Source organism: Leuciscus leuciscus (assembly GCF_965113295.1).
Source record: "Leuciscus leuciscus genome assembly, chromosome: 23".
Taxonomy (NCBI): domain Eukaryota; kingdom Metazoa; phylum Chordata; class Actinopteri; order Cypriniformes; family Leuciscidae; genus Leuciscus; species Leuciscus leuciscus.
The window spans coordinates 30,188,747-30,216,717 of record NC_138747.1 but is presented as its reverse complement, the minus strand read 5'-3'; the positions used below and the strand labels follow the sequence as shown (position 1 = coordinate 30,216,717).

The 27,971-nt window shown below is 41.7% G+C and overlaps 2 protein-coding genes across 5 annotated transcripts in view; one reads left to right on the top strand and one right to left on the bottom strand.

Annotated features, from left to right (window-relative positions):
* Positions 1-27,971, bottom strand: part of LOC309488345 (uncharacterized protein) — a 139,713-nt gene that overhangs the window by 18,946 nt on the left and 92,796 nt on the right. The window lies entirely within an intron of this gene.
* Positions 102-9,417, top strand: LOC309488346 (uncharacterized protein). Of its 2 annotated transcripts, XM_082156586.1 has the most exons (8): positions 102-239; positions 952-1,051; positions 1,142-1,222; positions 1,351-1,410; positions 4,740-4,787; positions 7,035-7,056; positions 7,145-7,251; positions 7,349-9,417. In XM_082156586.1, exons 1-8 carry the CDS (start codon positions 210-212, stop codon positions 7,384-7,386), a joined length of 486 nt encoding a protein of 161 aa, XP_082012712.1. In that variant the 5' UTR covers positions 102-209; the 3' UTR covers positions 7,387-9,417. The 2 variants fall into 2 exon arrangements, with proteins under 2 accessions (XP_082012712.1, XP_082012713.1); XM_082156587.1 differs by lacking the exon at positions 7,349-9,417 and having other exon boundaries at positions 7,168-7,242.

The window sequence follows — 27,971 nt, the reverse complement described above, 5'->3', positions numbered from 1 at the left end:
ACACATAAACACAAACACAAACACAAACACACACAGCTCTGACATAGATTGCCTGCAGATGAGGGACTGATAGAAGTGGTTTACAGGATCTCCTAGAGGCCACACCTTCAGTGCGTCATTGTTTCAGGCTGGTTAAAAGCAGAGAGTCGAGTATAAAGGATTTACAGAAGACACTGGTAAGAAACACTCGTTTCAGTCTACAACCTACAATGAACCAAACAGACAGCAAACACGTTTTGGTAAGTGTGAGAACTGTTTTATGTGCGAACTAAACATTTTAACTACAGTGAAAAAGTCTTTGGTTGGTTTAAACTATATGATAAATTAACCATTACCAAGCATGTAAAATATAATCTTTTCACTGAATGACAAAGGGATTTTTTTCGTTTTCTACATTCTTCAAAAATAGTTTTTGGTTTCCATTTTCTTGTCTTGAACTGTTTCTTATCCCTGATTTAGACATATGTGACCCTGGACGACAAAACCAGTCACATGGCTAAATTTTAAATTGAGATGTATACATTACCTAAAAGCTGAATAAATAAGCTTTCCATTGGTGTGTGGTTTGTTATGAAAGGACAATATTTGGCGGAGATACAACTATTAGAAGATCTGTAAACTGAGGGTGCAAAAAAAAATCTAAACATTGAGAAAATCGCCTTTAAAGTTCTCCATTTATGTTTGCGATTGTGCTGCATTCACTCACTAAAATAAATGTTTTATATATTTACGGTAGGAAATTTACAAAATATCTTCATGGAAAATTATCTTTACTTAATATCCTAATGATTTTTGGCATAAAAGAAAAATCAATCATTTTGACCCACACAATGTATTTTTGGCTATTGCCACAAATATGCCCGTGCTACTTAAGACTGGTTTTGTGATCAGCCAGATCTCACATATGTAATTTGAGAGTTATATATTGAAACAGTACTCTCGTAACTCTAGGCAATATTTGTGGGGGCACTCAGTACTCTATGTGTCGAAACATGCCCAGAGAACCATTTCCAACTTCCAGATTTGCAGTGCTGCCTTAACTGCCCAGAAGGTGAGCTCCACTGACTAAATTATAATACATCTGAATATATTGTGGTGACCACTGTTAATCACTAAATAATCATTCAATGCAAATCTACAGGTTGGTATGTTGTCAAGAACTGCTCCGAAGGACCTGGAGTCCACATTGGTGTGGATTGTAATAAATGCAGCAGATGTGAAGGTATGTAAAAACTGTTTCACCACTGTTTACATGACTGAGAGTTTATAGACTAGATGCCTTTGCAGACCAGACTGGGCTGTTCATTTCAGTACTGCTCTGAGAATACAATCCTTTTTCTCAACCTATAGAAATTGGACAGATAACTGTTTCCAACTGCATGCAGTTCGCAGACACACAGTGTGCCATGGGTGAGAATAATACATTTCTTAAATTTTTCATATATTTCTGCAGCTTCAATAATTTATGTTTTTGTAACATCTTTTGAAATGTTTCTTTAGTACAGGGGTCTCCAACCTTTTTGTGAGTGAGGGCTCCCTGAAGGGATAAAATAGTCTAGAGGGCTACTTGTTTGATATAGCTACTCACTCACACACACACACACACACACACACACACACACACACACACACACACACACACACACACACACACACACACACACACACACACACACACACACACACAAGTTTCAAGTTTTTAAAAATACAGCAACAAACAGTAATATTTTTAAATATTATGACAATTGAATTTATAATTATATTAGGGGTGTAACGGTTCACAAAATTCACGGTTCGGTTCAATACGATACAGTGGTGACACGGTTCGGTACGTTTTCGATAGAGCAAAAAGAAAGAAATATTTTTTTATATATATAAAAATAATTTCTTTTTAATTTTTAAAATATGTCATAAAATAAACAAACACTGTGGCACTTTTTTCACTTTGCTTTTAATCACCAAAATATGTCTAAGTAATGAAATTAATATTGACATCATGGCTTAATAAATGTAAATCATTTCTCAAAAGCATGTAAAATTATTATTAATTATTAGATTCTTTTTATTCATCAATCAATCCTATTTATAGGAATTTATATAAAGAATTTACATTTATAATTGTATTTATAATTTTCTCTGTAAATCCCATAACACTGAACACATTTACACATTTGAACACAAGTGGATCGTCACAAGTCATTTGTCACACTTACAACAATAAATAGGCCAAATCAGCCTGCTTTTATGGGCAAAAAAACCCACTACCTTTTAATGGGAAGCTTGGCATTGCATAACGTCCACAAGTGCCCTATAATCGGGAGTATAACCCGACACTGTAACTCTAATTGAGTCCTCCAAATGTCCATCAGTAAGGCGTGTTCTGTGTTTGTTCTTAATAAAATTCATATCTGAAAATGCAGATTCACACAGGTAAGTAGAGCCAAAAAGACAGGCAACTTTCATCGCTGCTGTGGAAATGTTAATGTATTTCTCTGGGTCAACAAGTTTCCAAAAGTCTGTTGCCCCCTGATGGGCTTTGAGGTTAATGTCACTTTGAAGAGTGAGAATCTCCATCTCAACCTCACTAGAAACCAGGTTAAACGCATCACTTAGTTTTTCAGAAATGTGCAAAATGTCCACTTGCATGTAAGGATTTGCAATGAATGACACGCATGGTTCCAGACTATCAAAGTCAGTGAATCTGTCCTCAAATTCTTGTCCAAGCCTTTTCAGGAGTTCAAAGTAATTGTGTAATGCTCTGTCAAAGACCTCAGATGCAGCATCATTGTTACTTAGCATCGACTGCATGGATGGAAAGTGATGCAATTTCTTCCTCTGCAAGTACGTGGAGAAAAGACTGATCTTGGCTTTGAAAGCATTTACAGCACTGATCATCTCACTGATTGTCTTACCTTTGCCTTGCAGTTCACAGTTCAAATTATTCAGTTTCACAGTGATGTCAGTTAGGAAGGCAAGGTCCAGTAGCCACTCAGTGTCCTGAAGCATGGAGGTGTCCTCCCCTCTGGATTCCATGAACACTTTGATTTCACACAAAAGTGATAAAAAACGTTGCAAAATCCTTCCTCTGCTCAGCCATCGAATTTCAGTGTGAAGCAATAGGTCACCATATTCAGCTGACAGCTCCTCCAGAAGTACCTTGAATGACCTGTGCTGTTTCGCTTTGGACCGGATGCTGTTAATGATTTTAACGACTGGAGTCATGACGTGATCAAATCCCATCACTTTGGCGCACAGTGCCTGTTGGTGTATAATACAGTGGTAATGTAGAAACTTTGGGAAATCTGGGTCTCCTCTGCATAGCGCAACGAAGCCTGCATGCTGGCCAGTCATCGCAGGGGCTCCATCAGTTGTTACCGATACCAACTTTTCAAATAGCACGTTCTTTTCCATGAAGTATTTCTTCATCGCAGCATAAATATCAACACCCCTCGTTGTTGTCTTGAGGGGCAGTAATGTTAAAAATTCCTCTTTCACTGACAAATCACTGAATACCATTCTGATGAAAACCATGAGCTGCGCTGTACTACTAGAATCCACAGATTCATCACACTGGATGGAGAACCATTTGCACGAACCCAAGTCTTTCTCCAGCTGCTCTGTTACGTTCGCTGACATAGCCGAGACTCGTCTCGCAATAGTGTTAGCCCCGAGTTGAACATCGGAGACTGAGGACATTATTTCATTTCCATTCTTGTGATCTTTAAACAGAGTGTTGGTTATCACAGTCATTGCTCCCTTGACAATTTCACCATCAGAGAAAGGTTTTTTGTGTTTCGTCAAAAAATGAGCAACTCTAAATGAAGCTTCGGTTGCAGCCTGTGACTTTTTAGCGGGTCTTGTAAAAAATGATTGCTGCCTGCTTAATGTTGTTTTCATCTCACTAACTTTTTCTTTTCTAAGTGATGTACCTGGTGGATAACGAACATTGAAGGTCTTGTGGGTTGTGGTGAAATGTCTCTCCGCATTGTGTCTCTTGGCAACCGCAATGCTAGCTCCACAGATGAGGCATACAGCTTTATCTTTAACGTTAGTGAAGAGGAATTCTGTCTCCCATTCCTCGTTAAAATAATAAGTCTTCTTCTTTTTTGCATGACCTGCATCATCAGCCATAATTAATCTTTTTCTTTTCCTTTTTATAGTTCAATTTATCTTATGTCTGCCCGCGACCGCCTCAACTCACAGAAGTTACGTTTTTTTTTTTTTGCACAACGTAACGTACGTACGTTGACTCGACGTGCAGATTCTAAATATTTAAAATTATTGAGTTATTTTATTATGTTTTAATGGTATATGAAATGTTACCATTAGTTATTTTCTCATTTTATGTAATTATCATTAAAAAAAAAAAATTTTTTTTAAATAAAAAAAATTACAATTCAGGCTATTTATAGAACGTGCTCGGCGGGCGACTCAGAGACTCCATGCGGGCTACCAGGTGCCCGCGGGCACCATGTTGGAGACCACTGCTTTAGTACATATTGGTATGCAAATTTCCATCACTAGTTTTAAGGAAAACTTTTACAAGAGAACAAAAAAAAATTCTCAGGGGACCAAAAGTATTGATATAATTTGTAATTGTAAACCCATCTGTGTGCTGCTTTTGTTCTAAGTTCAAATTTTCCTGCCTATGTATCTGACATTGTTTTTTCCTTTTCATATACTTTCCCTTTTACCTGCTGCTTGTCATTTATTTTAGTTTATCTTTTATTTTCTCTTAGTTCCTACTGCAGACCCATCTGTTCTTACACATCCAACACAGTTAGAAGGTGAGTCATATTTCATATAATCCATCATCAGATATGGTTTTTTCTTCCTTGCCACAGTTGCCTGTGGCTAAGAGAACTAAAGATAAAAGTAATATTGCATTATTTTATACTATATTGCATAGGGGTAGGCAATATGACCAAAACCATAAAACCTGATATGCATAATTTTATTCATGGCAGTGATAAACATCACCTAATAGGCCTGAATCTGCCTATAGAAATAGGTTTGTCACTAACAAAATCTTATGAATTGAATTTCATGTTCTCACTATCACTGCAAATTAACTGACTAGACTATTTGTCATATTTTATAAATTAGTTAGAATATAAAATCTGTCTTGTAAAAAATACAAGATAATATGCCTTGACCCTGATACATTCCTCAGGGTCATGCTGATAGTACTCCCCTTGTTAGGGTCATTATTTAGAGTACTTTGCTACCCATAGCTCATATGTTATCACCCTTCACCACCCAGGCTCAGGTAGAGAAACAGACTAGTTACTCCCCCCTATTTGGGAAGGTTGAGTATGCTCCCTTGGAGCCAAAGCACTGCCTGGGCTGACGCCTGTGACTTTCGAAGCTGTAGGCCTTACAGTAGGCCTCCTCGATAGTCCGGTAGTGTAAGGTTGTACTCCCCTTGCTTTAAAGGGTCGATAGCACTTCTGCTGAGTACACTGCCTGTTGGCAATGTTAAATAAGTATAACGAGGCCCACAGAGATGTCTGTGAGAGTACCTGGCTTCTGTGGCTTGCTCTGCTAACAGTCCCGCTATCAAATAGTTAGGCCTTGAAGGCGGCTCCCCAACAAGTGGATGCGTAGCATTGAAAGGCATTAAGTATCAGGTTGCCATCTCCCTGTTTCTAGCCCAGAGCCTGGTCAATTCCTATCAGGTTTGAGCATATTGTTCCAGAATTTATCTGAGGATCGTTCTGTATGAATAATTAGCTCCCTATGTCTGGCCGGAAGGTCGAAGGACTCTCACGAGGAGATCAGCCCTAGAGCTGGAGGTGCCCCCCTTATTAGGGTCCCTTTCAGAGTGGCTTTGAAGCACTGTGTAGATCCAGGATTGAATAGAGTTACTCCCCTCGTTTGCAAGGGATAGAAAGCGCTATAGTGAGTTCTACTCTCGAGGGTGCCCATCTCTATGATCCGGTCTATGAGCGATAACTGCCACTATCTGCAGTCCTCCCTATCGGATTCCTCTACAAGTGAGGAAAATAAAGTTAGAGACTCTGTTTAGGAAACAGACAGGTTGTTGGCAAGACTAGGTCAGTAAAATAGGTCAGCCTCCCTAGTGGCATGTGGGGTTGACTTTATGTCCCCCTCAAAAATTGACTGGACGGGAATTCTTTTGGACCCCCTGGCCATATTCCCTTAAAGGAACCCCTTCCATTGAAGCTGTTGGTCCCAAGCCTTTGAGCGGCCTTGGTAGGCCTTCATTCTATCGGAGGCCTCTTTGAGGCCATAGGAAATACTGTCACTGACAGTCTGTATGTGACCCGAAGGGGGGATGTTTTGGCATTTCAGTGAAATTTGACGTGCACTCCCCTCAGCATGGTGACGTTGGTATATTGCTCCTCATAGTGTCAAATCGAAGCAGTGCGAGCTCCCTGTTCTCAGGGAACAGAGGTTACAGTTTAAACCTAGACATTTTCATTGGTAGTCCCTTTGCAAGATGTTATTGGGCCAAAAAGAAAAGAGAAAGGAAAACATCAACAATAATAATAATCCAACAAAAAATTATAATCAACTCTACAAAATACATTTAAACACTATATTCAATGGAAAAGTATAGTTGTTTTGTGAGTCTGTGTGAACTGGGATCATTTTGACAATGTTGTCGTCTGTATGTGAAACTTTTAAACAACGCAAAGGAAAAACATTTATGTTTTTTGTACACTGTTGTCGTGTAAATGTACCCTCAGATACCCCTCAATAAACCCATGCAGAAATGTATATATATACACAGTACTGTGCAAAAGTCTTAGGCATGTTAATACCCCCCAAAATATATAAATAACTGACTTAAAACCTTTTTATACTTTGGGGGTATTAACATGCCATTTTTAAAATATTATATATATATATATATATATATGTATATATATATATATATATATATATATATATATATATATATATATATATATATATATATATATATATATATATATATATATACACTGCATATAAATATATTAACAGCTAAATTAAAAGCTAATTGCTTTGCCCCATTTTCCCCCTAGGACAACTGCCACAGATAACCTTGTGAGTTTATCTTCTTTTTTTAACTTCTTTGCTTCTTTTGAAAACTGAATTCATGGTAAACGTAATAAAATATTGAACCAATCCTCAGGTATGGTTGCTCATTTGTGGTAGTTGCTGTCTTCATGCTGGCTGTGATCGTGGCAATCTGCTTTATCAGAATCAGTAAATCTGGTGAATCTGATGAAAGCTCTGCAGGTAAACAACCAATCTGCTCTTCATCTTTTGTCATTCTGTGTACTGAAACAAACACTAATGAAATCTTGACCGGATGTGTATTGATTATGTTTTTCAGGAGAACCATTCAATATAAAAGACACAGAGACAGTCTAAAGAAAATCTTAACTCAGGAAAAGGACAACATCATGTGAATTTTCATCAGGATTCAATGAAATTAGAAATACTGCAATACAAAAAGTTCTATATTGTTGGTCATAAGGTGCAGGCTAGTTCAGATTTTTTATCTTATTTGAAAGTCTTAATTTTTTAAGAGTCAGTAAACATACCTCTCCTGTGACAGGAGATCATAATGTGATTTGAGTTTACTCTATAGAGGCACTGAGGGCTGTAGTTAAGAAGATGCTGTGAATGTGTACTGTAGGTATGTGCACATCTGTTTATTTAGAAATATATCTATAGTCAGATATATCTACTTTATTTTATCATGATGCTGTGTATCATTTTTATTTTTATTTATTTATTTTTGTTAAAAAAAAAAGGATTTCTAAATTCATTAAGTGTATTTTTTTTGTATCAGATATTTGTAATTTGACAGAATTTTATTTGTCCAAATAAATATAGTACTATTTTTTCCTCAGTGGAATCGGCACACCTTGTATTAGGCGTCTTTAACTACTATGTACCTACATACATTTTTTTAATAAAATAATAATTGTTTGGTACAACTTATTGTGTTGATGTTGTATTGCAAAAGTGCTGCTATTGAGGGTTGATACGGGTGGGTTAGGGGTAAGATGGTTCAATAGTGTCATAATAGATGGAATTACAAATTACATGGAGGCATTTTTAAATAAAGTTTTTTTTTTTTTTACTACAATATAGAAACATGTATGTAAACAATGTAAACACTTATACCTATGTTGCAATCTGTTTGCAAATTCATAGAAAAAAGTTTTTCAGCACATGAAAATAATGCAAAAGGAACTGTCATTTTGGACATTTGTTTCTTATGAATTATGATGTGTAGACTGCCAAGACAAATATAAAATGTACCCCCTTTTTTTTTACAACGTCAGTCCTTGTGTAGTCATTTGTCTGTATTTGGTCCGTACGGACAACACTGCGACCGTTGCATACATCAACCATCAAGATGGTCTACGCTCCGCTTGCATGTCGCAACTTGCCCGCCATCTCCTCTTATGAAGTCAGAAGCATCTGAGGTCGCTTCGTACCATTTATATCCCCGGCCTGCTCAATCGTGCCACCGACGAGCTCTCACGACAGCCTGTGGCCCCAGGAGAGTGTAGACTCCATCCCCAGGCGGTCCAGCTGATCTGGGACCACTTCGGGGCCGCACAGATAGATCTGTTTGCCTCTCCGGACTCGTACCATTGCCGGTTGTTTTATTCCCTGACCGAGGGGACCCTCGACATGGATGCACTGGCACACAGCTGGCCTACGCAAGTATGTGTTTCCTCCAGTGAGCCTTCTCGCACAGACACTGTGCAAAGTCAGGGAGGACAAGGAGCAGGTCTTGCTAGTTGCCCCTTATTGGCCCAACTGGTGCTGGTTCCCCAAACTGATGCTCCTCTTGACAGCCCCTCCGTGGCCCATTCCTTCAAGGCATGCTTCCGCTCCGCAATGAAACCTGTTTGTTGAGTGGTGTTCTTCTCACCGAGAAGACCCCCGAAGATGTTTGATCGCTACTGTGCTTTACTTTTTGCAAGAAGTGCTGAAGCGAAGGCTGTCACCCTCCACCCTCAAAGTGTACGTTGCCTCTATTGCCGCACATCACGATGCAGTTGACAGAAAATCCTTGGATAGCGGCACCGGTGTGTCTTCTGCTGCTGTAGCCCGTCTGCTTCAAAGTTCGACATGTTGAGCGTTCAGAGATGCTCTTCTGCAGATCTCGGTTGTAATGAGTGGTTATTTGAGTTACTGTTGCCCTTCTAACAGCCTAGCCAGTCTGGTCATTCTCCTTTGACCTCTGGCATCAACAAGGCATTTTCTCCCAAAGAACTGCCACTCACTGGATATTTTCTCTTTTTCTGACCATTCTCCGTAAACCATAAAGATGAGTTGTGTGTGAAAATCCCAGTAGATCAGCAGGTTCTGAAATACTCAGACCAGTTTGTCTGGCACCAACAACAATGCCACGTTTAAAATAACTTTTTCACACCTATAGATTGTTTGTTTTGTTCTGAAACAGGGACTTAATTTGTTACAATGTTGCAGTTTCTTCTTCTTCTCACAAGGCAACTTTTCAAAGCGTACCAAAATGTGTTCACGCAAATCACATGCAGGCACAACTGTCCTCTTATTGGCCAGCGTTTCCTCTGCGTCATCCATCAAGATGATTGACAAGTTCACTCCATGAGCTTATTGTGGCTTTATTTGTAACTGTCGAGACACGCAAACACTATATGAATGTAGCCATCATTGCCGCTGTTAAATTATATACTATTTGTATTAATACTACAGCAAATTCAAACGTCCAGTGTCAAGACACACACAAACACTATACGAATGTTATAATACAGCTAGAGCAGGAATCAAGTCTTCTTCAGGACAGCATTCTCGCACTGAGAAGCGATATTACACAACATTTTAAGATAAAGAGGTGCTTTTTTGGTTTTCAACTGTGATAACTAATGTGCAGAATCACAGAATCAGACACTACTGCTATTTATCAAAACTTAATGCGAAAAAGAAGTGCTGCATGGGGTGTATAAAATCTCAGTGCTCTTTGGTTGTGGGATTGTATATCTCTGAAGACAAGAATTCCAAGGCACTCGAATATTAGTGAAAAAAGTTTAAAAAGCCTTTATTTCATTCCTGGCTTAAAAATTGGTGAGAAGTGCTCCTACGCGTTGCGGCTACATGCCTTCATCAGGGTGTGTATAACAAACAGCGTCTCAGTTCATTTAACAGCAGCTAATTAATTAAATTAGAAACACCTGGTCACTGTGTAAAGCAGCTAGAAAAAAAACAAAAAACATCTCTCACACAGACGTCATAAAGCATGGAAATATCATCTTAAATATAATGCATAAAAAAAAAATTACAAAAAAATTACAAAAATAAATAAATAATTATAATAATACAATTTTTTTTTTTAATAAAAAATAAACAAATAAATAAAAAAATTAAAAAATTCTCTTTTTCAACATCAAAATCATTGACAGCACACAATTCAAAAAGCACAAATCAATATTATACCTATTCAATGAATCACCTCCTTATATGACTCAAGTAACACAGGTCAAAATACATCCACCTGATAATGTATACATCAGATAATTTGCAGTAACTAATTTTCCAAAGGAGGGAAAAAATAAAATAAAATAAAAAATAAAATTAAATTAAAAAAATAAATATTACATTACAGAAATGGTACAAAGTCAAGTTCTCCGTTTAAGCCTGGAAATGTAGTTGCTTTCAATGTATAAATCCAGAAAGACTCTCTCTGTAACAACCTATTAGCCCTATCTCCTCCCCTTATTGATTTCGGGATATGTTCAATGCCAATAATTTTTAATGTACTTGGACTACCATGATTCGCATCTCCATAATGTAGGGCCATGGGGTATAATGAGTTGCAGACTCTAATTGCATTTTTATGCTCTGCTAATCTGGTCTTTAGTTTTCTTGTAGTCATCCCTATTATAGAAACAGCCACATGGACACTCCAGCCTATACACCACGAATGAGGTATTACAATTAATGAATGATCTTATTTTAAATTCAGAACCAGAGGTTACATCTCTAAACACACAAGTCTTCACCATATTATCACAATGATTGCAATTACCACACCTGTAATTTCCTACACTTAAGCTTAACCAGGTATTTGATTTCTTAGCTGGAAGATGGCTTCTCACAAGTTTATCTTTGATTGTAGGTGCTTTTCGGAATGCAATGGAAGGAAATTCAGGCATGACTTCTCTTAGATAAGGATCACTCATAACTATTTCCCAATTACTTTTTATAATTTTCTTAATTCTGTTAGCCTCAGTGCTATATTGTGTCACAAAATAAACTGAATTGTCTGAATCTTGTGGTTCTTGTTTTTGTCGTAATAGCTCATCTACTAATGTTTTTTACTTTATTATATGCTTTATTAATCACCCTATCTTTATACCCTCGTTCCTTAAATCTTTGAGTCATATCTTGTGCCCTGATGTTGAAATCGTCTTCCTTATCACATAATCTTTTCAACCTCTGGAACTGTCCTACTGGAATATTCTCAGTCATCCATAAAGGATGAAAACTGTCTGCTCTTAATATAGTATTTCTATCAGTTTCTTTTCTGAAAATAGTAGTATGTAACTTCCCATCACTTTCTTTAAAAATGTTGATATCTAAAAAATGAATCTCAGTGTTTGAATACTCTAGACTCAACTTCAAATTAGCGTTGGTATTATTTAGATATGTGTGAAAAGACAGCAAGTAAGCCTCCGAACCATTCCATATCAATATAATATCATCTATATATCTTCCCCACCACTCAACATACTTCAAATAAGGATTTAAGTCAGAGAATACAAATCTCTTTTCCCAAAATCCCAAAAACAAATTCGCATAATTTGGGGCAAAACAGGCACCCATAGCTGTACCTTTAACTTGTTTATAGAATTCATTTTGAAACAAAAAGATATTGTTATTCAATGTCCATTCTGCTAACTGTACAATAAAACAAGCAGGTGTCCTATCAGCAGATGATCTCGCATCCAGATAGTATGTTAGTGCTTCCAATCCATCCAAATGGTCTATGTTTGTATATAGTGACTCTACATCCATAGTCACCAATATAGATGATTCTGTCATTTCCAATTTTTTTATGTTATTCAATGCATGGGTAGTATCCTGAATAAATGAAGGAAGTTTGCAACTACGTAACTACTGCTATTTATTTAGCACATTTCCCGTTATGAATTTTAATACCATAATGGTCCGTTGGGTAGGATTGCTTTCACTCCTCAAGCGAACCGTCCCAGAGTTCGTTTGCAATTGGGCCAAGACCACCTCGTTCAGGAGGTCTCGGAGCGATTATTTTGGTGCGGATCAGAGTGTGATTGCCGTGTTCACATATGCCTAAACGAACCGAACCAAGAGAGAAAACGCACCAGGTTCCGAAAAAAACGCTCAGTTGTGAAAGCACCCTTAAAGGAGCATTTCACCCTTGGGAACATAAATCTTTATTGAAAGTGGGTCATATATGTAGTCGAAATGTAAAATACATTTCAAATTTTGTGCCTTTTTGACCGAGGAAAGACAGAAAGTAATTTCAGGGCGCATTTGTATGAAAGACAACAACTCCCACAATGCACCACATTGCACAGCTCCACAAGCCACTCCCACTAATCCAGAACAGCACATGAGGTATCTGCCTATCAGAGAAATCACTCTTCCGTCTACAAGGCTAGCTACCACCAGAGCTTGAAATTCATTTCACACAAAATTTCTAGTTAGTTGGCGAACTCATTAGTGAATTACTCCTCGTTTGTATTTCTTTACAAATGGTGAATTATTGCATGGTACCGGATTGAAAATGAGATGTTACATCTCAAGGGGTTATCCTGAAATAAATTCAATTCAATAAAAAAAAAAGTTCAGTCAGAACATATGCGGTGCGAAACTAGGATGGTTCACAACACAAATGCCGTGTCCTCGTCTGATTCAGAGATTTCATCCAGGAGAAATTGGCAACTTTTGAAATTCTTTGCAGCAGACAGACTCTATCTCTGTATCCGTAGGCGCACAGTGAGAGCACAGGCACCACCAGTCCGCCCCAGCTTGAGCCAGTCCAGGCTCCTTGTCCGCGACAGGCAGGTCTTCTGCCTCCTGTTCCTTCATCAGCCTCAGCTGCTCTTAGCTATATTGCGGCTCGTAAAAGTAGCCACAAACATCTGATTCGAGCATCAGACTTTCAAAATCCTCGTCTTCCATATCATATTGAGTACCTTCCGCTATCGTCGTAACTTCACATCTGGCTCCACAGCGCCTGTTAGCTTAGCTTCCAAACAAGATGGAGGATATTGCTTTTAGTTTCAGAAAGTAAAGTCCTACCCACTGATCTGTAATAGGTCTGTAGCGTGAGTGGATCCCACTCCCTGGGAAAGATGAGGAACGAGTGTTTGTAGTCTCAACCCCTCTACAAAGATATGGGACTTCCTGCTTAGAATGACGCAAAATGACGATTTTTACGTCATTGTAATCCCGTCTCAGGGGAAAATGAGGGAATAATGCACGACCATTCAAAAATATGACTGGGTTTCTAACGATACAAGGCTTGATGCAAATGGGTGAAGTGTCCCTTTAAAATCATCTTTCTTGACCATTCTGTTGCTCAGTTTGAACTTCAGCAGATCGTCTTGAACATGAGTGAGTCTCAATCAGCTCCCGAGCTCGTGAATCATTATAGACCTTATGTAGCTCCGCCCCTTTTCAGCGCTGAGCTCGTTGTCTTTTGTCTTCCGGTCTGTATTTTCACAGCGATCTTGCGTATTTATGAATGAACAGCTTTTTTTAAAATCTTCCCGGTCTACTGAAATTTGTTAAGACGTCTGCTTTAAACATTACAATCCTCATGATAACTTTCGTTAACTTCAAAAGCGAATTACTCCTGGACAGCAATGCCATAGAAATATACAGAGCAACCGCAAAAACAGAAGTTCAAAGAAAATATTCATCATGTAAAAGAATCCGGGCACTGGTAGGACCTTGGCTCAGTACACATTGGGACAGTGATTAGCCTACTCAATTTCCAGCAACATGACTAGAACCGAACATCACCGCTGGTATTAATTAACAACAGGCAGGACCTACATCTTTTTTATATTATTTGTTATGCTGTTTAAACACATTTTTCTGTTACATATCCTGACAACATTTAACTATAAATGTTAACTAGATGTGCTCAATGTGGGTTTATGCTGACATATAATAAAAAAATGGTCTGTCTTTTCAAATCTTCTATTGCGTGTCATATTTATTGAGTTGGCTCGTGCATTTTATTTTCGCGCTTCAGGAATGTGAAATAATTTGCGGTAAGGGATTATAATGAGCATCGGTGCTCCCTGGTTTTTGTGGTGCACTCTGTGATTTTTCAGGGAGCGAACGGTCCAGTGCACTGGAAGGATTTTGAGATTTGATACAGCCCTTAAAATGGACATCTCCCTGATCAGTGCCCTGACTACTGAACTAGGGAGCCGATTGAGACGCACCCCATGTCTGCATGCCAAAATTCATTGAGTTGCTGCCATGTGATTGGCTGATTGGACATTTGTGTCAACAAGCTATTGTACAGGCAAAACTAATAAAGTGGCCAGTGAGTGTATATTAAATCATTGAAGTGAATATGCTTACAGTGATCTAGTCTGACATGATTTGAGCCTCTAAGGTCTGGTTTCACAGACAAGGCTTAGATTAAGCCAGAAGCTTAGTTTAATTAGGATATTTAATTAGCTTTTATAAACATGCCTTAGAAAAAAAAAACATTACTGGCTTGCATCTTGAGACAAAATGTCACTGACATATTTTAAGATCAGTGCAAGTTGCTTTCAGTTAAAAGAGCACAAACATGTATGTTAGTCAGAGACTAGCTTAAGCCTTTTCTGTGAAACCAGGGCTAAGTATTATTTTTGGGGATTTCTTTAAATTCAGATTAAATCAGAAAGTTTCTCAATCTCCCTTGTTTCAGCAGTTTCTGGTCCTATGTTTAAAGTTAGAAGACAGCAGCTGTAAGATCCATAAGTTATGTGTGTCACAGTTATGTTTGGTTTAGTTTGTTTTCATTGGACTTATCCTCCTGTCATCACATCGGCTGTTTCTCAATATGCGTTCTTCAGTGATCTTGTGTCCTTGTGTTCTCGTACTACGTCATCATCAACCGTCGAAGTTCAATTCCAATACTCAAGAACATAGACATGTATAGAAAGGCTAGATAGCTTACCGGCGCTGAGAGCCAATGGGACCCGACGACGTCACACGGCGGCCATCTTAGGACAGGACCGCTCGTCCAGTTATAACATTAAAGTCTATTGTGCATGTAGTGCTGAAATAACTATATTTTGCTCAATTTTCAACCGATTTTCAAACGGCTTGGTGTGTCATAAACGTCAGGGATGCGGCTATTTAACTGCATACTTGTGAAAAATTATAGCCACAAACGGCATCAGCACAAATCATAGCCACGTTAATAAGGTTTGTAATAAACCAAACCGTTTGTAAATCCGTCAAGAATTCAGCAAGTTACGAGCATTTTAGTTGGCGTATGTCACTCACCTTCCGTCCACAGCAGCAGGGAGCAGCAGCGCAGTCTCCTGACCTAAGATGGCCGCCAAGTGACGACACAGCTGACTCCGCCTTGAGCCATCTAGCCTTTCTATACATGTCTATGCTCAAGAACGCAAGTACAGAGGACGCATGAAGTGCCCGGATGTGTCCTTGATATCGAGGATGCATCAAATGCAGACTTGAGAGAATCGAACCGCTAAAAATCCCAGAAGACGTTGCGGGCAGTCGACGTACGGAAGGCTGTAAGCTTTAAACTTCTCGTTCTCACTTAAGAGATTCCCGCTGCAAGCTCGAAATACGTGACAGCTCGTGAAAGTTTACATTTGGCGGTCTCTTTTGCTTCATTTTAATAAAGTGATAAAGACCTTAAGAAAGCGGCAGTATTTTTATTGGCATATTAAAAAGAATCTTAACATTGACACAACATAGGTAACACATAGGCTACTCATAAATACACATTGTAAAATAAAAAAGATATAAACTATGAAAACAATGTCTATAATAATATGAAAGAAATGTTTAAAAGGTTGTGACATATGTTTGTGATGTTGTGTTGTATTTGCCGAGATGGTCAGTTAACTGGTCTCAATTCTCATAAAGATGCGTTCTGTGTTCTCGCGTCCTTCCGAGTTCGTTCTTTCAAGGTCGCCTGGCAAGACCAGTCTCAAGGAGAACGCAAGTCTGTTCTTTGCGTTCTTGGAATTGAGAAACAGCCATCACATGTCGTCTTCACAGTCATTATCAGTTCATCTGTATCACCTGTGTTTAGTTAATCATCATCATCATCATCCGTATCACCTGTGTTCTGTTAATCAGTGTTCATCTGTGTTTGTATTTATTTCAGTTCTGTTCAGTCAGTCATTGTCTGATCTCCATCCTATTATGTGTGTGTGAACCTTCTGCCTGTCTTTGATGTGACCATATGATTTATATTGTAAGTAAAGTTTGTGTTGGAACTTTTATTTCTTCTTCCTACACTGTGGCAATGTGTTTCTTTATATAGATGTGAAATAAATATCTGTGTGCATTAAGCAATTGTTTGAGTAAATAAATAATGTGTAATATAATATTTCTTCGTGAGAATGGCGTCATTTCTGACAATAACTGTTTGTTTTTGTGATGCAATATTGGAGCCATAATTTTTTTATTTTTTTTTATTTTTTTGGACTAACATTTTTCCAATTAATTTTATGAAACTTTACTTATACAGAAAGAAGTTACTGGACTATTGGAAATCACACTCACATAGGAAGACGCAACAACTATGAGAATTTGGACAGATTGTTATCACAGCAGCATTTGCCCATACACATAATTCCTGTTTGGCAAGTTTTCTTTTTGTTGACAATAGCAACCACACATAGCAACAGCGCTGGTCTCAACGTTAGTATCACCATTTAAAGTTGAATATTACCAGAGTGTTTAAAGCTCATATAATTAAAATGTAAGATACGGTTTAATTGTGAATTTCTGGTACAAGTGAGGTTATAATTATGACCGCCGCTAGCGAAAGCGGTCATATAGGGATTGTCAAAGTTTTTTTTTTTTTTTTTTTTTTTGTCACCTTACTGAATTTTTCGTCAACGATACCAGGGACACCGAAGCACCGGGGAACATGAAATTTGGTGGGCATGTAGCCCCACTAGACTTCTAAGGAAAAATTTCGTTTGGTCCCCGGGGGCCACTCCCCCCCCCGCGCTGGGCCCCCCCAAACCCCCAAAAATGCAGTTTTTCCTAAATAACTACCTGAACCGTGGCACCGTGGATGAAGACATTTTTATGGTATGTTGGTCTACTAGACTTTTACGGAAAAATTTCGTTTGGTCCGCGGGGGCCACTTCCCCCCCCGCGCTGGGGCCCCCGTAAATTTTTCGTCAACGATACCAGGGACACCGAAACACCAGGGAACATGAAATTTGGTGGGCATGTAGCCCCACTAGACTTCTAAGGAAAAATTTCGTTTGGTCCTCGGGGGCCACTCCCCCCCCGCGCTGGGCCCCCCCAAACCCCCAAAAATGCAGTTTTTCCTAAATAACTACCTGAACCGTGGCACCGAGGATGAAGACGTTTTTGTGGTATGTTGCTCTTAAGGGCCCACATCAACCTAGCCCATAATCACTCATTTGTGATTTGCGCCCCTCCCATAAAAAATGAAAATGCAATATTATTCTGCTTTAATCGCCCCTATCTTCAGTGGAGATGTTCAGAACTGCACCATATTTCATGTGTATGATTAACTTGACATCCTCTGGGGGTATCCTCTGCTAAGTTTTGTAGAATTTCATCCATGGGGGGGTATAAAATAAATTCATTTATGTGCACATTTAGTGACTGTACACTCATCGGCCTGTAGATGGTGCTGTTGAGCGAAGGGTTGCTGGTTTAGGATGATACTGTCACACACACACATGCAGGAATACAAACAAACGCAAGCATGCACACACACTGACATCCACACGCACAGACACACACCCATACACACACATACAAATCCACATGCACAGACACACACACACAAACACACACGCGCACACATGTACGCACACATACATACACGCACAGACACACACACACACACACACACACACACACACACACAGACACACACATACACATACACAAACACACACACATACACACACACACACACACACACACACACACACACACACACACACACAGACAGACATGCACATACTATTACTTTTTTTAGGTATATACATAAACACGCAATACAGCCAAATTACTCCACGTCATTTCTTTTTGTGGAAAGCCAGTGCAGGCCTGAGCGGTGGTCATATTGTGTCTTGCATTAAGAATCAAAACAGACTTTAAAAAATAAAGAAAAGAACGAGGGAAAACAGAATGGTTGCTGTGTGTGTGTTAAACATGTATGCAAGGGATGTGAACAGACTATAATGTGTTGGGCGGAAGAGGCTGACAGGCGAGAACGAAAGCAAATACAAAAAGAACTGGCATATAATGTTGTATGTGTGAAAACAGTTCCACTGGAACAGAATGCTACTAATGAACCGAATGTATGTGTTTCCATCATGTGACCGAGATGGCAACGGCTCCGCCGCCTGCCTACAACTCAACTCACTATCCCGTAGCAGAGATAACGGCCCTCAAGCTGGACCTCGATCTGGACCGCCCCTGAGAACCGCACAAGAACTGGAGCAGGACAGACAACGAATGGCACAGCGAATGGCAGCCCAAGAAGAACAACTCGCAGAAGCAAGAGCACAAATTGAATTGACATTGGCAGAGGCAGATGCAGGGGCAGAGGCCGCAGAGCGAGTGTCACAAAGACTAACAGCGCAGTTTCATGCACAATTACCAGCGTCGCCAGTGCAGCAGGGGGAGGCAGACTCCTCAGCACGGGCCGCGACAAGCGGTGAAGAAGACGAGGGGGAAGTTTCCGGAGAAGCGTCTGATGCAGTTCCAGACACCCCGAATGAAGAAAGGCCGGGACCAAGCGAGCAGCAAATGCTGACAAGATCACAAGTCAAGCAAGAAAAGGTCCGTTTTACAGCGGCAAAAGTTAAAGTGTCGAATGTAACGGCTCCGATGGTTGAAGTTGCGGGCACGGACGGGCCAATGTTGGTTTTCAGAGCCTGGACAATGTCTGATATGAAGGACGCTATGGCACAGCTGCCAGATCCGCAAGACGCGGGTGAACGGTTTGCCAGTGAACTGCTTTCAGTATGCAGAGAATTCAGCCCGAGCACACAAGAATTGAAACGACTGCTAACTGTGAAAATGGGTAGCTGCGGTTTGTGAAAAGAATCCTCAAAGAATAAACCTTTTCTCTTTATTACAATTTTGCCTCTTGAAAGTTTCTTACACCCTTTGATGCTGTTTTCATTAACCTCTGAAAATTGCTGTTACAGTATCCACCTTATTCCTGATGACCTTGCTGCATTTTGAATTATGGGTGGCACTTCCGGTTTGGGGAACTTCCAATAAAAAAGGCTGAAACGAATCATTTCAAATCAAAAGGTTGCCCTACAAACAAAGCTGATCCGTCAGTTTGACTGGATGAGCTGTCAATTTTCCTTCATGATTTATTTTCAAACATCATGAGAATAACGTTTTACTTGGTATTTTAACGTGACATGTTATAACAAGAATATCTATGGCAAGAGCTCTTTTTAGTCGCTGCTTTATTTTCCTCATGATTATTTTCTTTTTTTTTTCTTTGCAATCCGCTGTAAAAGTATTAAAAAAAGGACAACATATACTGCACATTTGTGGTCTGTTCTCCCGAATTTAATTTACGATATATTCTATTAATAATTTACTGGAATGCACAAAGAATCTCGTATTGCATAGCTATACACAGTGGGAACTCCTTTCCTCAGATTATTGAAGCCAACTATGTAAAACGCATTGCAGCTGCACTGCTAGCACAGTGAGTGTCTGGCTCACTCATTGGCTGTGCTGCGGCAACTGCACATCCAATGGTGAGGCGCCTCAAACCCAAATTGGGCGTGGCTAAGTCTATATTAGAGCCCGAATTTGCCATTATAGCAGGTTTTATCTCCTTCAGCGACAACTCCACGTCTCTGTCTCCTCCGAAGCCATCGCCGTAGGAAACAAGCCTTTTTCAGCTAGATCGAGCCATCCACAGCAGACAGCGCTTATCACTCACCGGAAGCAGCTCCTCTCCTGTCGCCGTTCTCCTGAGGCCATCCGGCGATCGTCATATATATCCTTTTTCTAAGCGAGTATTGTTTCAAATGCCTCGCTCTACTTGCGCCACGTGCGGATCCCATCTGCACGAGGCCGACGGGCACACGAAGTGCGTCAAATGCCTGGGTACCGCCCATGCTGAGGCTGCACTTTCTGCTGGTGGCTGCTCAGTCTGCGAGAGCATGCCTGTCTCCGTGCTGCAGACGGAGCTCCGTTCACCTAGCTCTCTCCAAAGATTGCAACGCCGCATCTCCTGCTCTTCCTTTTCCTGCTCTACTTATGCCGAGGAAAAAGAAGCGCTGAAGCCAACGGCAGCCCGAGAATATGGAGATAAGCGAGCCCACGCCGGCCACGTCCCTGCGTGCCTCGCTTTCTCCTTCTCAAACACAATCACCGATCCTGTTTTCTCAGGCGGACCAGCGCCCCCCCCACCCACGTGGCGGGCCTGGTCTCATTCGGGAGATCAGACGACAAACAAGATGACAGCCGCTCTATTGCTGCGTCTGAGGAGGAATGGTCGGGCTCTGTTGACCCCACCCTTGCTTCTCAATCGGGTGCCAGCGTCTCAGCTACAAGGACTAACTCTGATGCGGAGATGCTGAGAATCCTCACCGCGGCCGTCGTTCTTCCCTGAGGTGCACGAAGAACTGACCAAAACGTGGCGCACTCCCGCACAAGCTCCTCGGTTTCCGCAACGCTCTCCTCTGTGGACGGCGCAGCGGAAAAGGGCTATGAGTCGCTGCCGTGGCCGCTCACCTCTGCCCACACACCACTGCTAGTTCAAGAACTAGAGCGGTTCACCTGACTAAGCCACGCCGAAACACCTCAGCTCTCATCGGACGCGCTTTCTCCGCCTCCGGCCAAGCTGCATCGGCCCTGCACACGATGGATGTGTTGCAGGTCTACCACGCCAAACGATTTATGGGCTCTACATGTGTGGCTCCTCAACAGGTACTCAGGGACCTCCCTGACAGGGTTTTGAACACAAATTCTGAGGCTAGAGCCCCGTCTACCAGGCGTCTCTATGCCCTGAAGTGGGTCAGTGTTTTCCGGCTGGTCCTCGGATAGACACTTTGAACCCCAGTCATGTGAGGTATCAGTGATACTCTCCTTCTTACAAGAGCTGCTGGATGCGGGCCGTTCCCCATCCATGCTCAAAGTGTATGTGGCAGCCATAGCAGCTTATCATGCTCCAGTGGCTGGCCAATCACTGGGAAGAAACGACTTGGTCGTACGGTTTCTAAAGGGACCTATGAGGATGAACCCTTCCAGACCTCCTTCTATACCGTCATGGGACCTCTCCACGGCCCTTGGGGCCCTGAAGGGTCCGCCATTTGAGCCGCTTCAGTCGGTTGATCTCAAACCACTTTCGCTAAAGACTGCTCTCCTGCGATCCAAAGGGTCTCCAGTCACGAAGCAAAGACTGTCCAGATAGATAGTGGATGCCATCTTTCTGGCATACGCCTCAGTGGGTCAGGTTTGCCCTATAGGTACTAGAGCCCATTCGACTAGAGGCATAGCCTCGTTATGGGCTTGATCCTCTGGGTTTCCTATTCAGGACATTTGTGCGGCGGCCAGCTGGTCTTCGCCTTCCACATTTGTGAGGTTTATAACATGGAGGTGTCTTCCCTGCAGGCTAAAGTCCTTTCTGTATGATCTAGACCCGACGATGTCCGGTCTTATCTATGTGTCATGTTACTGTTCATAAGCACATTATCCCTTATTATGAAACCCGCCTCTGGCTTGGTTCTGATATCCCTTTATACATAATCAGATCCGACGGTGTCCGGTCTTATTGGTATAATATATATATTGGGTATGAGCTTATTGACATCACTCTATATATGATCAGACCCGACGGTGTCCGGTCTGTTCGTTATATACTTGGGTTCTGGCTTGTTTCTGTGAGCTCAGTGTCCTGGGCTCCAGTGTGCAACCAGTTACTTATAGTGTGGCGTTTTACATTGCATCCCCACTATGTACAGCTACGCAATACGAAGTGACCATTCTCGAAAGGGAACGTACTCGGTTACTAACGTAACCTAGCCTGGCCCCATGTTGCCTTGCGCACAGCACGATTTTATTCACGCTGCTAGGCAGCCAGGGATTCCATGGACCAGAGTTTCGCCTCAGCGAGGGGACCAATCACAGAACGGGGAGAGAGCAGCAAGACGATGACGACGTCTATGCGACACACCGAAGCAGTTTGTTTATATCCATATATACCTTCTACCCTCATGTTTGTCTTGCACAAACGGCAATAGTCGCTGAACGCCATCACGTACACAAATCTCTGACCCATCGTCGTCTTCTTCATCGGATTTCTGTCGCTCTACATGCGTCATCTGGTATAATTAAAAATATTGGCTATGAGCTACGTACAGGCGCATTTGATAGACATTCGTAGCGCCCAATAAACGGCTCTGGGCATTCGTAAACCACGCCTCAAATACGAGAAAATGAACATGTGGTTCCCAGACCATTGAGACGAGGTCTGACGTTAGCCAGGCTAAACGTAACCTCGGTTCCCTGAGAGTAGGGAACGAGTATTGCGTAGCCTGCCGCACTATGGTAACATGGCAAGTTTGTCACTTCAGTCGTTTTAAACCTGCTATAATGGTGAATTCGGGCTCTAATATAGACTTAGCCACGCCCAATTTGGCGGTCTCTGGCGCCTCGCCATTGGATGTGCAGTTGCCGCAGCACAGCCAATGAGTGAGCCAGACACTCACTGTGCTAGCAGTGCAGCTGCAATGCGTTTTACATAGTTGGCTTCAATAATTTGAGGAAAGGAGTTCCCCACTGCGTATAGCTACGCAATACTCGTTCCCTACTCTCAGGGAACCGAGGTTACGTTATTCTCCTCAAATCCTCACATCTCTTTCCAGGTTTGTTTTCACAGGTAAATGCAATTAATAATCTGTCAAAATGACGGAAGAAATAGTATCACGTAATGCTGAAGTTAATGAACATTTTTGATTAACGCAACATAAGTTACATTACATAATACATATATATTACTACAGTGATATTTAACCTGTCCGTTATTGCTGTGGAAAGACTCGCGCTTTTGGGGTAATTTGGTCTGTTGAAATACCTGGTTGATGCTTTTACACTTTTAAATTTCCTTTTAATTTTCCACGGATGAAGGGTGACTAAATCATTGTGACACTTTTTTAACGTATTGCATTCATAGAGCAAGCCTTTTCACTGATTGTTTACAGCTTAACGGAAGTAAAACCATAATTCGCGCAAATCGTAATTTCTGTGAGTCATGGGGCGTAGGAATAAGGTGGATATGTTTTTGTTTTTGTAATACAACAAAAACAAAAACGGAACAAAGACCAGTGCCCTGTTACATGAAGCTATAGTTAAACAAACTCTGAGGTTTATAGTAAGTTTAGAGTTGACAAAACAAAACTAATCCAACCTGGTTTAGGTCAGGTTCAGCAGGTTCACACGTTTGGTTAACTCTGGAGCGTGTGCACCTGAAAGAGTGACAACCAAAATCATATACTCTTGAGTGTGAACTTATTTTAATCAAGGAATTACTTTGCGACCACTAAAAAGTATGTTCTATATAGGTGCTTTTGAATTTGTAATGTTAAGTAGGCCGTTGTATGGTATTTTGTAATTGATAGTTATTGAGATTGATTGTATTGTCTATTTTTGTCTTTCGTGTTGTCTTGCTTTACTGTTGTTGCTGTAACACCTTAATTTCCCCTCGGGGATAAATAAAGGAAGTCTAAGTCTAGAGTATGAATGTGTGTAGTGTGAATGAAATCCGGGCTTGCCATGTTGTCATTATCATGTGATCTACCAGAGTCAGTTGCATTTTGTCCACTCTTTTATTAGTACTGTGAATTTGGATATACTATTCTTGTCACTATAGTGTCAGTATACTTGTCGCCTACTACAGTATAGTAGGGGTGGGAATTGGCAAAAATGTGACGATTCAATAGTATTGCGATATTTGGGCCACGATTCAATATTATTGTGATTCTTAACATATTGCAATACAGAAAGTATTGCGATTCGATTCTGCGATATATTGCGATTCATGTCCCCCATATTATTCAAAGGCATTACAAAAAATGAGGAAAAAAAGACTGCTCAACTCACTTCAAATGTCACATTAATTCTGTGAACATCTTCTACACATTTACTGAAGTGCAACTTAGGAGGGTAGTGCAAAAACTTTGTCCTTGTACATTCAGGACACAGGACCTTTATTACAAAACGTAATTATATGAACGCGTCACCACCGCATTAGCACCAAAAACATGGAGATTTTATTTTAGAGAATAATTGCACAACCTATTCGATATTCTATAGTAATTCTATAATTATGACCGCCGCTAGCGTAGCTAGCGAAAGCGGTCATATAGGGATTGTCAAAGTTTTTTTTTTTTTTTTTTTTTTCGTCACCTTACTGAATTTTTCGTCAACGATACCAGGGACACCGAAGCACCGGGGAACATGAAATTTGGTGGGCATGTAGCCCCACTAGACTTCTAAGGAAAAATTTCGTTTGGTCCCCGGGGCCCACTCCCCCCCCGCGCTGGGCCCCCCCAAACCCCAAAAAATGCAGTTTTTCCTAAATAACTACCTGAACCGTGGCACCGAGGATGAAGAAATTTTTGTGGTATGTTGGTCTACTAGACTTTTACGGAAAAATTTCGTTTGGTCCGCGGGGGCCACTTCCCCCCCCGCGCTGGGGCCCCCGTAAATTTTTCGTCAACGATACCAGGGACACCGAAACACCGGGGAACATGAAATTTGGTGGGCATGTAGCCCCACTAGACTTCTAAGGAAAAATTTCGTTTGGTCCCCGGGGCCCACTCCCCCCCCGCGCTGGGCCCCCCCAAACCCCAAAAAATGCAGTTTTTCCTAAATAACTACCTGAACCGTGGCACCGAGGATGAAGAAATTTTTGTGGTATGTTGGTCTACTAGACTTTTACGGAAAAATTTCGTTTGGTCCGCGGGGGCCACTTCCCCCCCCGCGCTGGGGCCCCCGTAAATTTTTCGTCAACGATACCAGGGACACCGAAACACCGGGGAACATGAAATTTGGTGGGCATGTAGCCCCACTAGACTTCTAAGGAAAAATTTCGTTTGGTCCCCGGGGGCCACTCCCCCCCCGCGCTGGGCCCCCCCAAACCCCAAAAAATGCAGTTTTTCCTAAATAACTACCTGAACCGTGGCACCGAGGATGAAGAAATTTTTGTGGTATGTTGGTCTACTAGACTTTTACGGAAAAATTTCATTTGGTCCCCGGGGGCCACTTCCCCCCCCCCGCGCTGGGGCCCCCGTAAATTTTTCGTCAACCATACCAGGGACACCGAAACACCGGGGAACATGAAATTTGGTGGGCATGTAGCCCCACTAGACTTCTAAGGAAAAATTTCGTTTGGTCCCCGGGGGCCACTTCCCCCCCCGCGCTGGGGCCCCCTTAAATTTTTCGTCAACGATACCAGGGACACCGAAATACCGGGGAACATGAAATTTGGTGGGCATGTAGCCCCACTAGACTTCTAAGGAAAAATTTCGTTTGGTCCCCGGGGGCCACTCCCCCCCCGCGCTGGGCCCCCCCAAACCCAAAAAAATGCAGTTTTTCCTAAATAACTACCTGAACCGTGGCACCGAGGATGAAGACATTTTTATGGTATGTTGGTCTACTAGACTTTTACGGAAAAATTTCGTTTGGTCCGCGGGGGCCACTCCCCCCCCCGCGCTGGGGCCCCCGTAAATTTTTCGTCAACGATACCAGGGACACCGAAACACCGGGGAACATGAAATTTGGTGGGCATGTAGCCCCACTAGACTTCTAAGGAACAATTTCATTTGGTCCCCGGGGGCCACTCCCCCCCCGCGCTGGGCCCCCCCAAACCCCACAAAATGCAGTTTTTCCTAAATAACTACCTGAACCGTGGCACCGAGGATGAAGACATTTTTGTGGTATGTTGGTCTACTAGACTTTTACGGAAAAATTTCATTTGGTCCCCGGGGGCCACTCCCCCCCCCCCCCCCCCCCCCCGCGCTGGGGCCCCCGTAAATTTTTCGTCAACCATACCAGGGACACCGAAACACCGGGGAACATGAAATTTGGTGGGCATGTAGCCCCACTAGACTTATAAGGAAAAATTTCGTTTGGTCCCCGGGGGCCACTCCCCCCCCGCGCTGGGCCCCCCCAAACCCAAAAAAATGCAGTTTTTTCTAAATAACTACCTGAACCGTGGCACCGTGGATGAATACATTTTTATGGTATGTTGGTATTCTAGACTTTTACGGAAAAATTTCGTTTGGTCCCCGGAGGCCACTTCCCCCCCCGCGCTGGGGCCCCCGTAAATTTTTCGTCAACGATACCAGGGACACCGAAGCACCGGGGAACATGAAATTTGGTGGGCATGTAGCCCCACTAGACTTCTACGGAAAAATTTCGTTTGGTCCCCGGGGGCCACTCCCCCCCCCCCGCGCTGGGCCCCCCCAAAACCAAAAAAATGCAGTTTTTCCTAAATAACTACCTGAACCGTGGCACCGAGGATGAAGAAATTTTTATGGTATGTTGGTCTACTAGACTTTTACGGAAAAATTTCATTTGGTCCCCGGGGGCCACTTCCCCCCCCGCGCTGGGGCCCCCGTAAATTTTTCGTCAACGATACCAGGGACACCGAAGCACCGGGGAACATGAAATTTGGTGGGCATGTAGCCCCACTACACTTCTACGGAAAAATTTCGTTTGGTCCCTGGGGGCCACTCCCCCCCCGCGCTGGGCCCCCCCAAACCCAAAAAAATGCAGTTTTTCCTAAATAACTACCTGAACCGTGGCACCGAGGATGAAGACATTTTTATGGTATGTTGGTCTACTAGACTTTTATGGAAAAATTTCGTTTGGTCCTTGGTCCCGAATTTAATCTTCCACAAGGGCAAGAAATTTAAGCTATATTTGATATTGCGCTGCCAGAGAAAGCGAAACTAAAAATCACAGTGCGTGTGAAACGCGCTTTACAAATAAACCCCCCTGCGTTATTTTCCTAAATAACTACCTGAACCGTGGCACCGAGGATGAAGACATTTTTATGGTATGTTGCTCTTAAGGGCCCACATCAACCTAGCCCATAATCACTCATTTGTGATTTGCGCCCCTCCCATAAAAAATGAAAATGCAATATTATTCTGCTTTAATCGCCCCTATCTGCAGTGGAGATGTTCAGAACTGCACCATATTTAATGTGTATGATTAACTTGACATCCTCTGGGGGTATCCTCTGCTAAGTTTTGTAGAATTTCATCCATGGGGGGGTATAAAATAAATTCATTTATGTGCACATTTAGTGACTGTACACTCATCGGCCTGTAGATGGTGCTGTTGAGCGAAAGGTTGCTGGTTTAGGATGATACTGTCACACACACACATGCAGGAATACAAACAAACGCAAGCATGCACACACACTGACATCCACACGCACAGACACACACCCATACACACACATACAAATCCACATGCACAGACACACACACACAAACACACACGCGCACACATGTACGCACACATACATACACGCACAGACACACACACACACACACACACACACACACAGACACACACATACTCAAACACACACACATACACACACACACACACACACACACACACACACACACACACACACACACACACACACACACACAGACAGACATGCACATACTATTACTTTTTTTAGGTATATACATAAACACGCA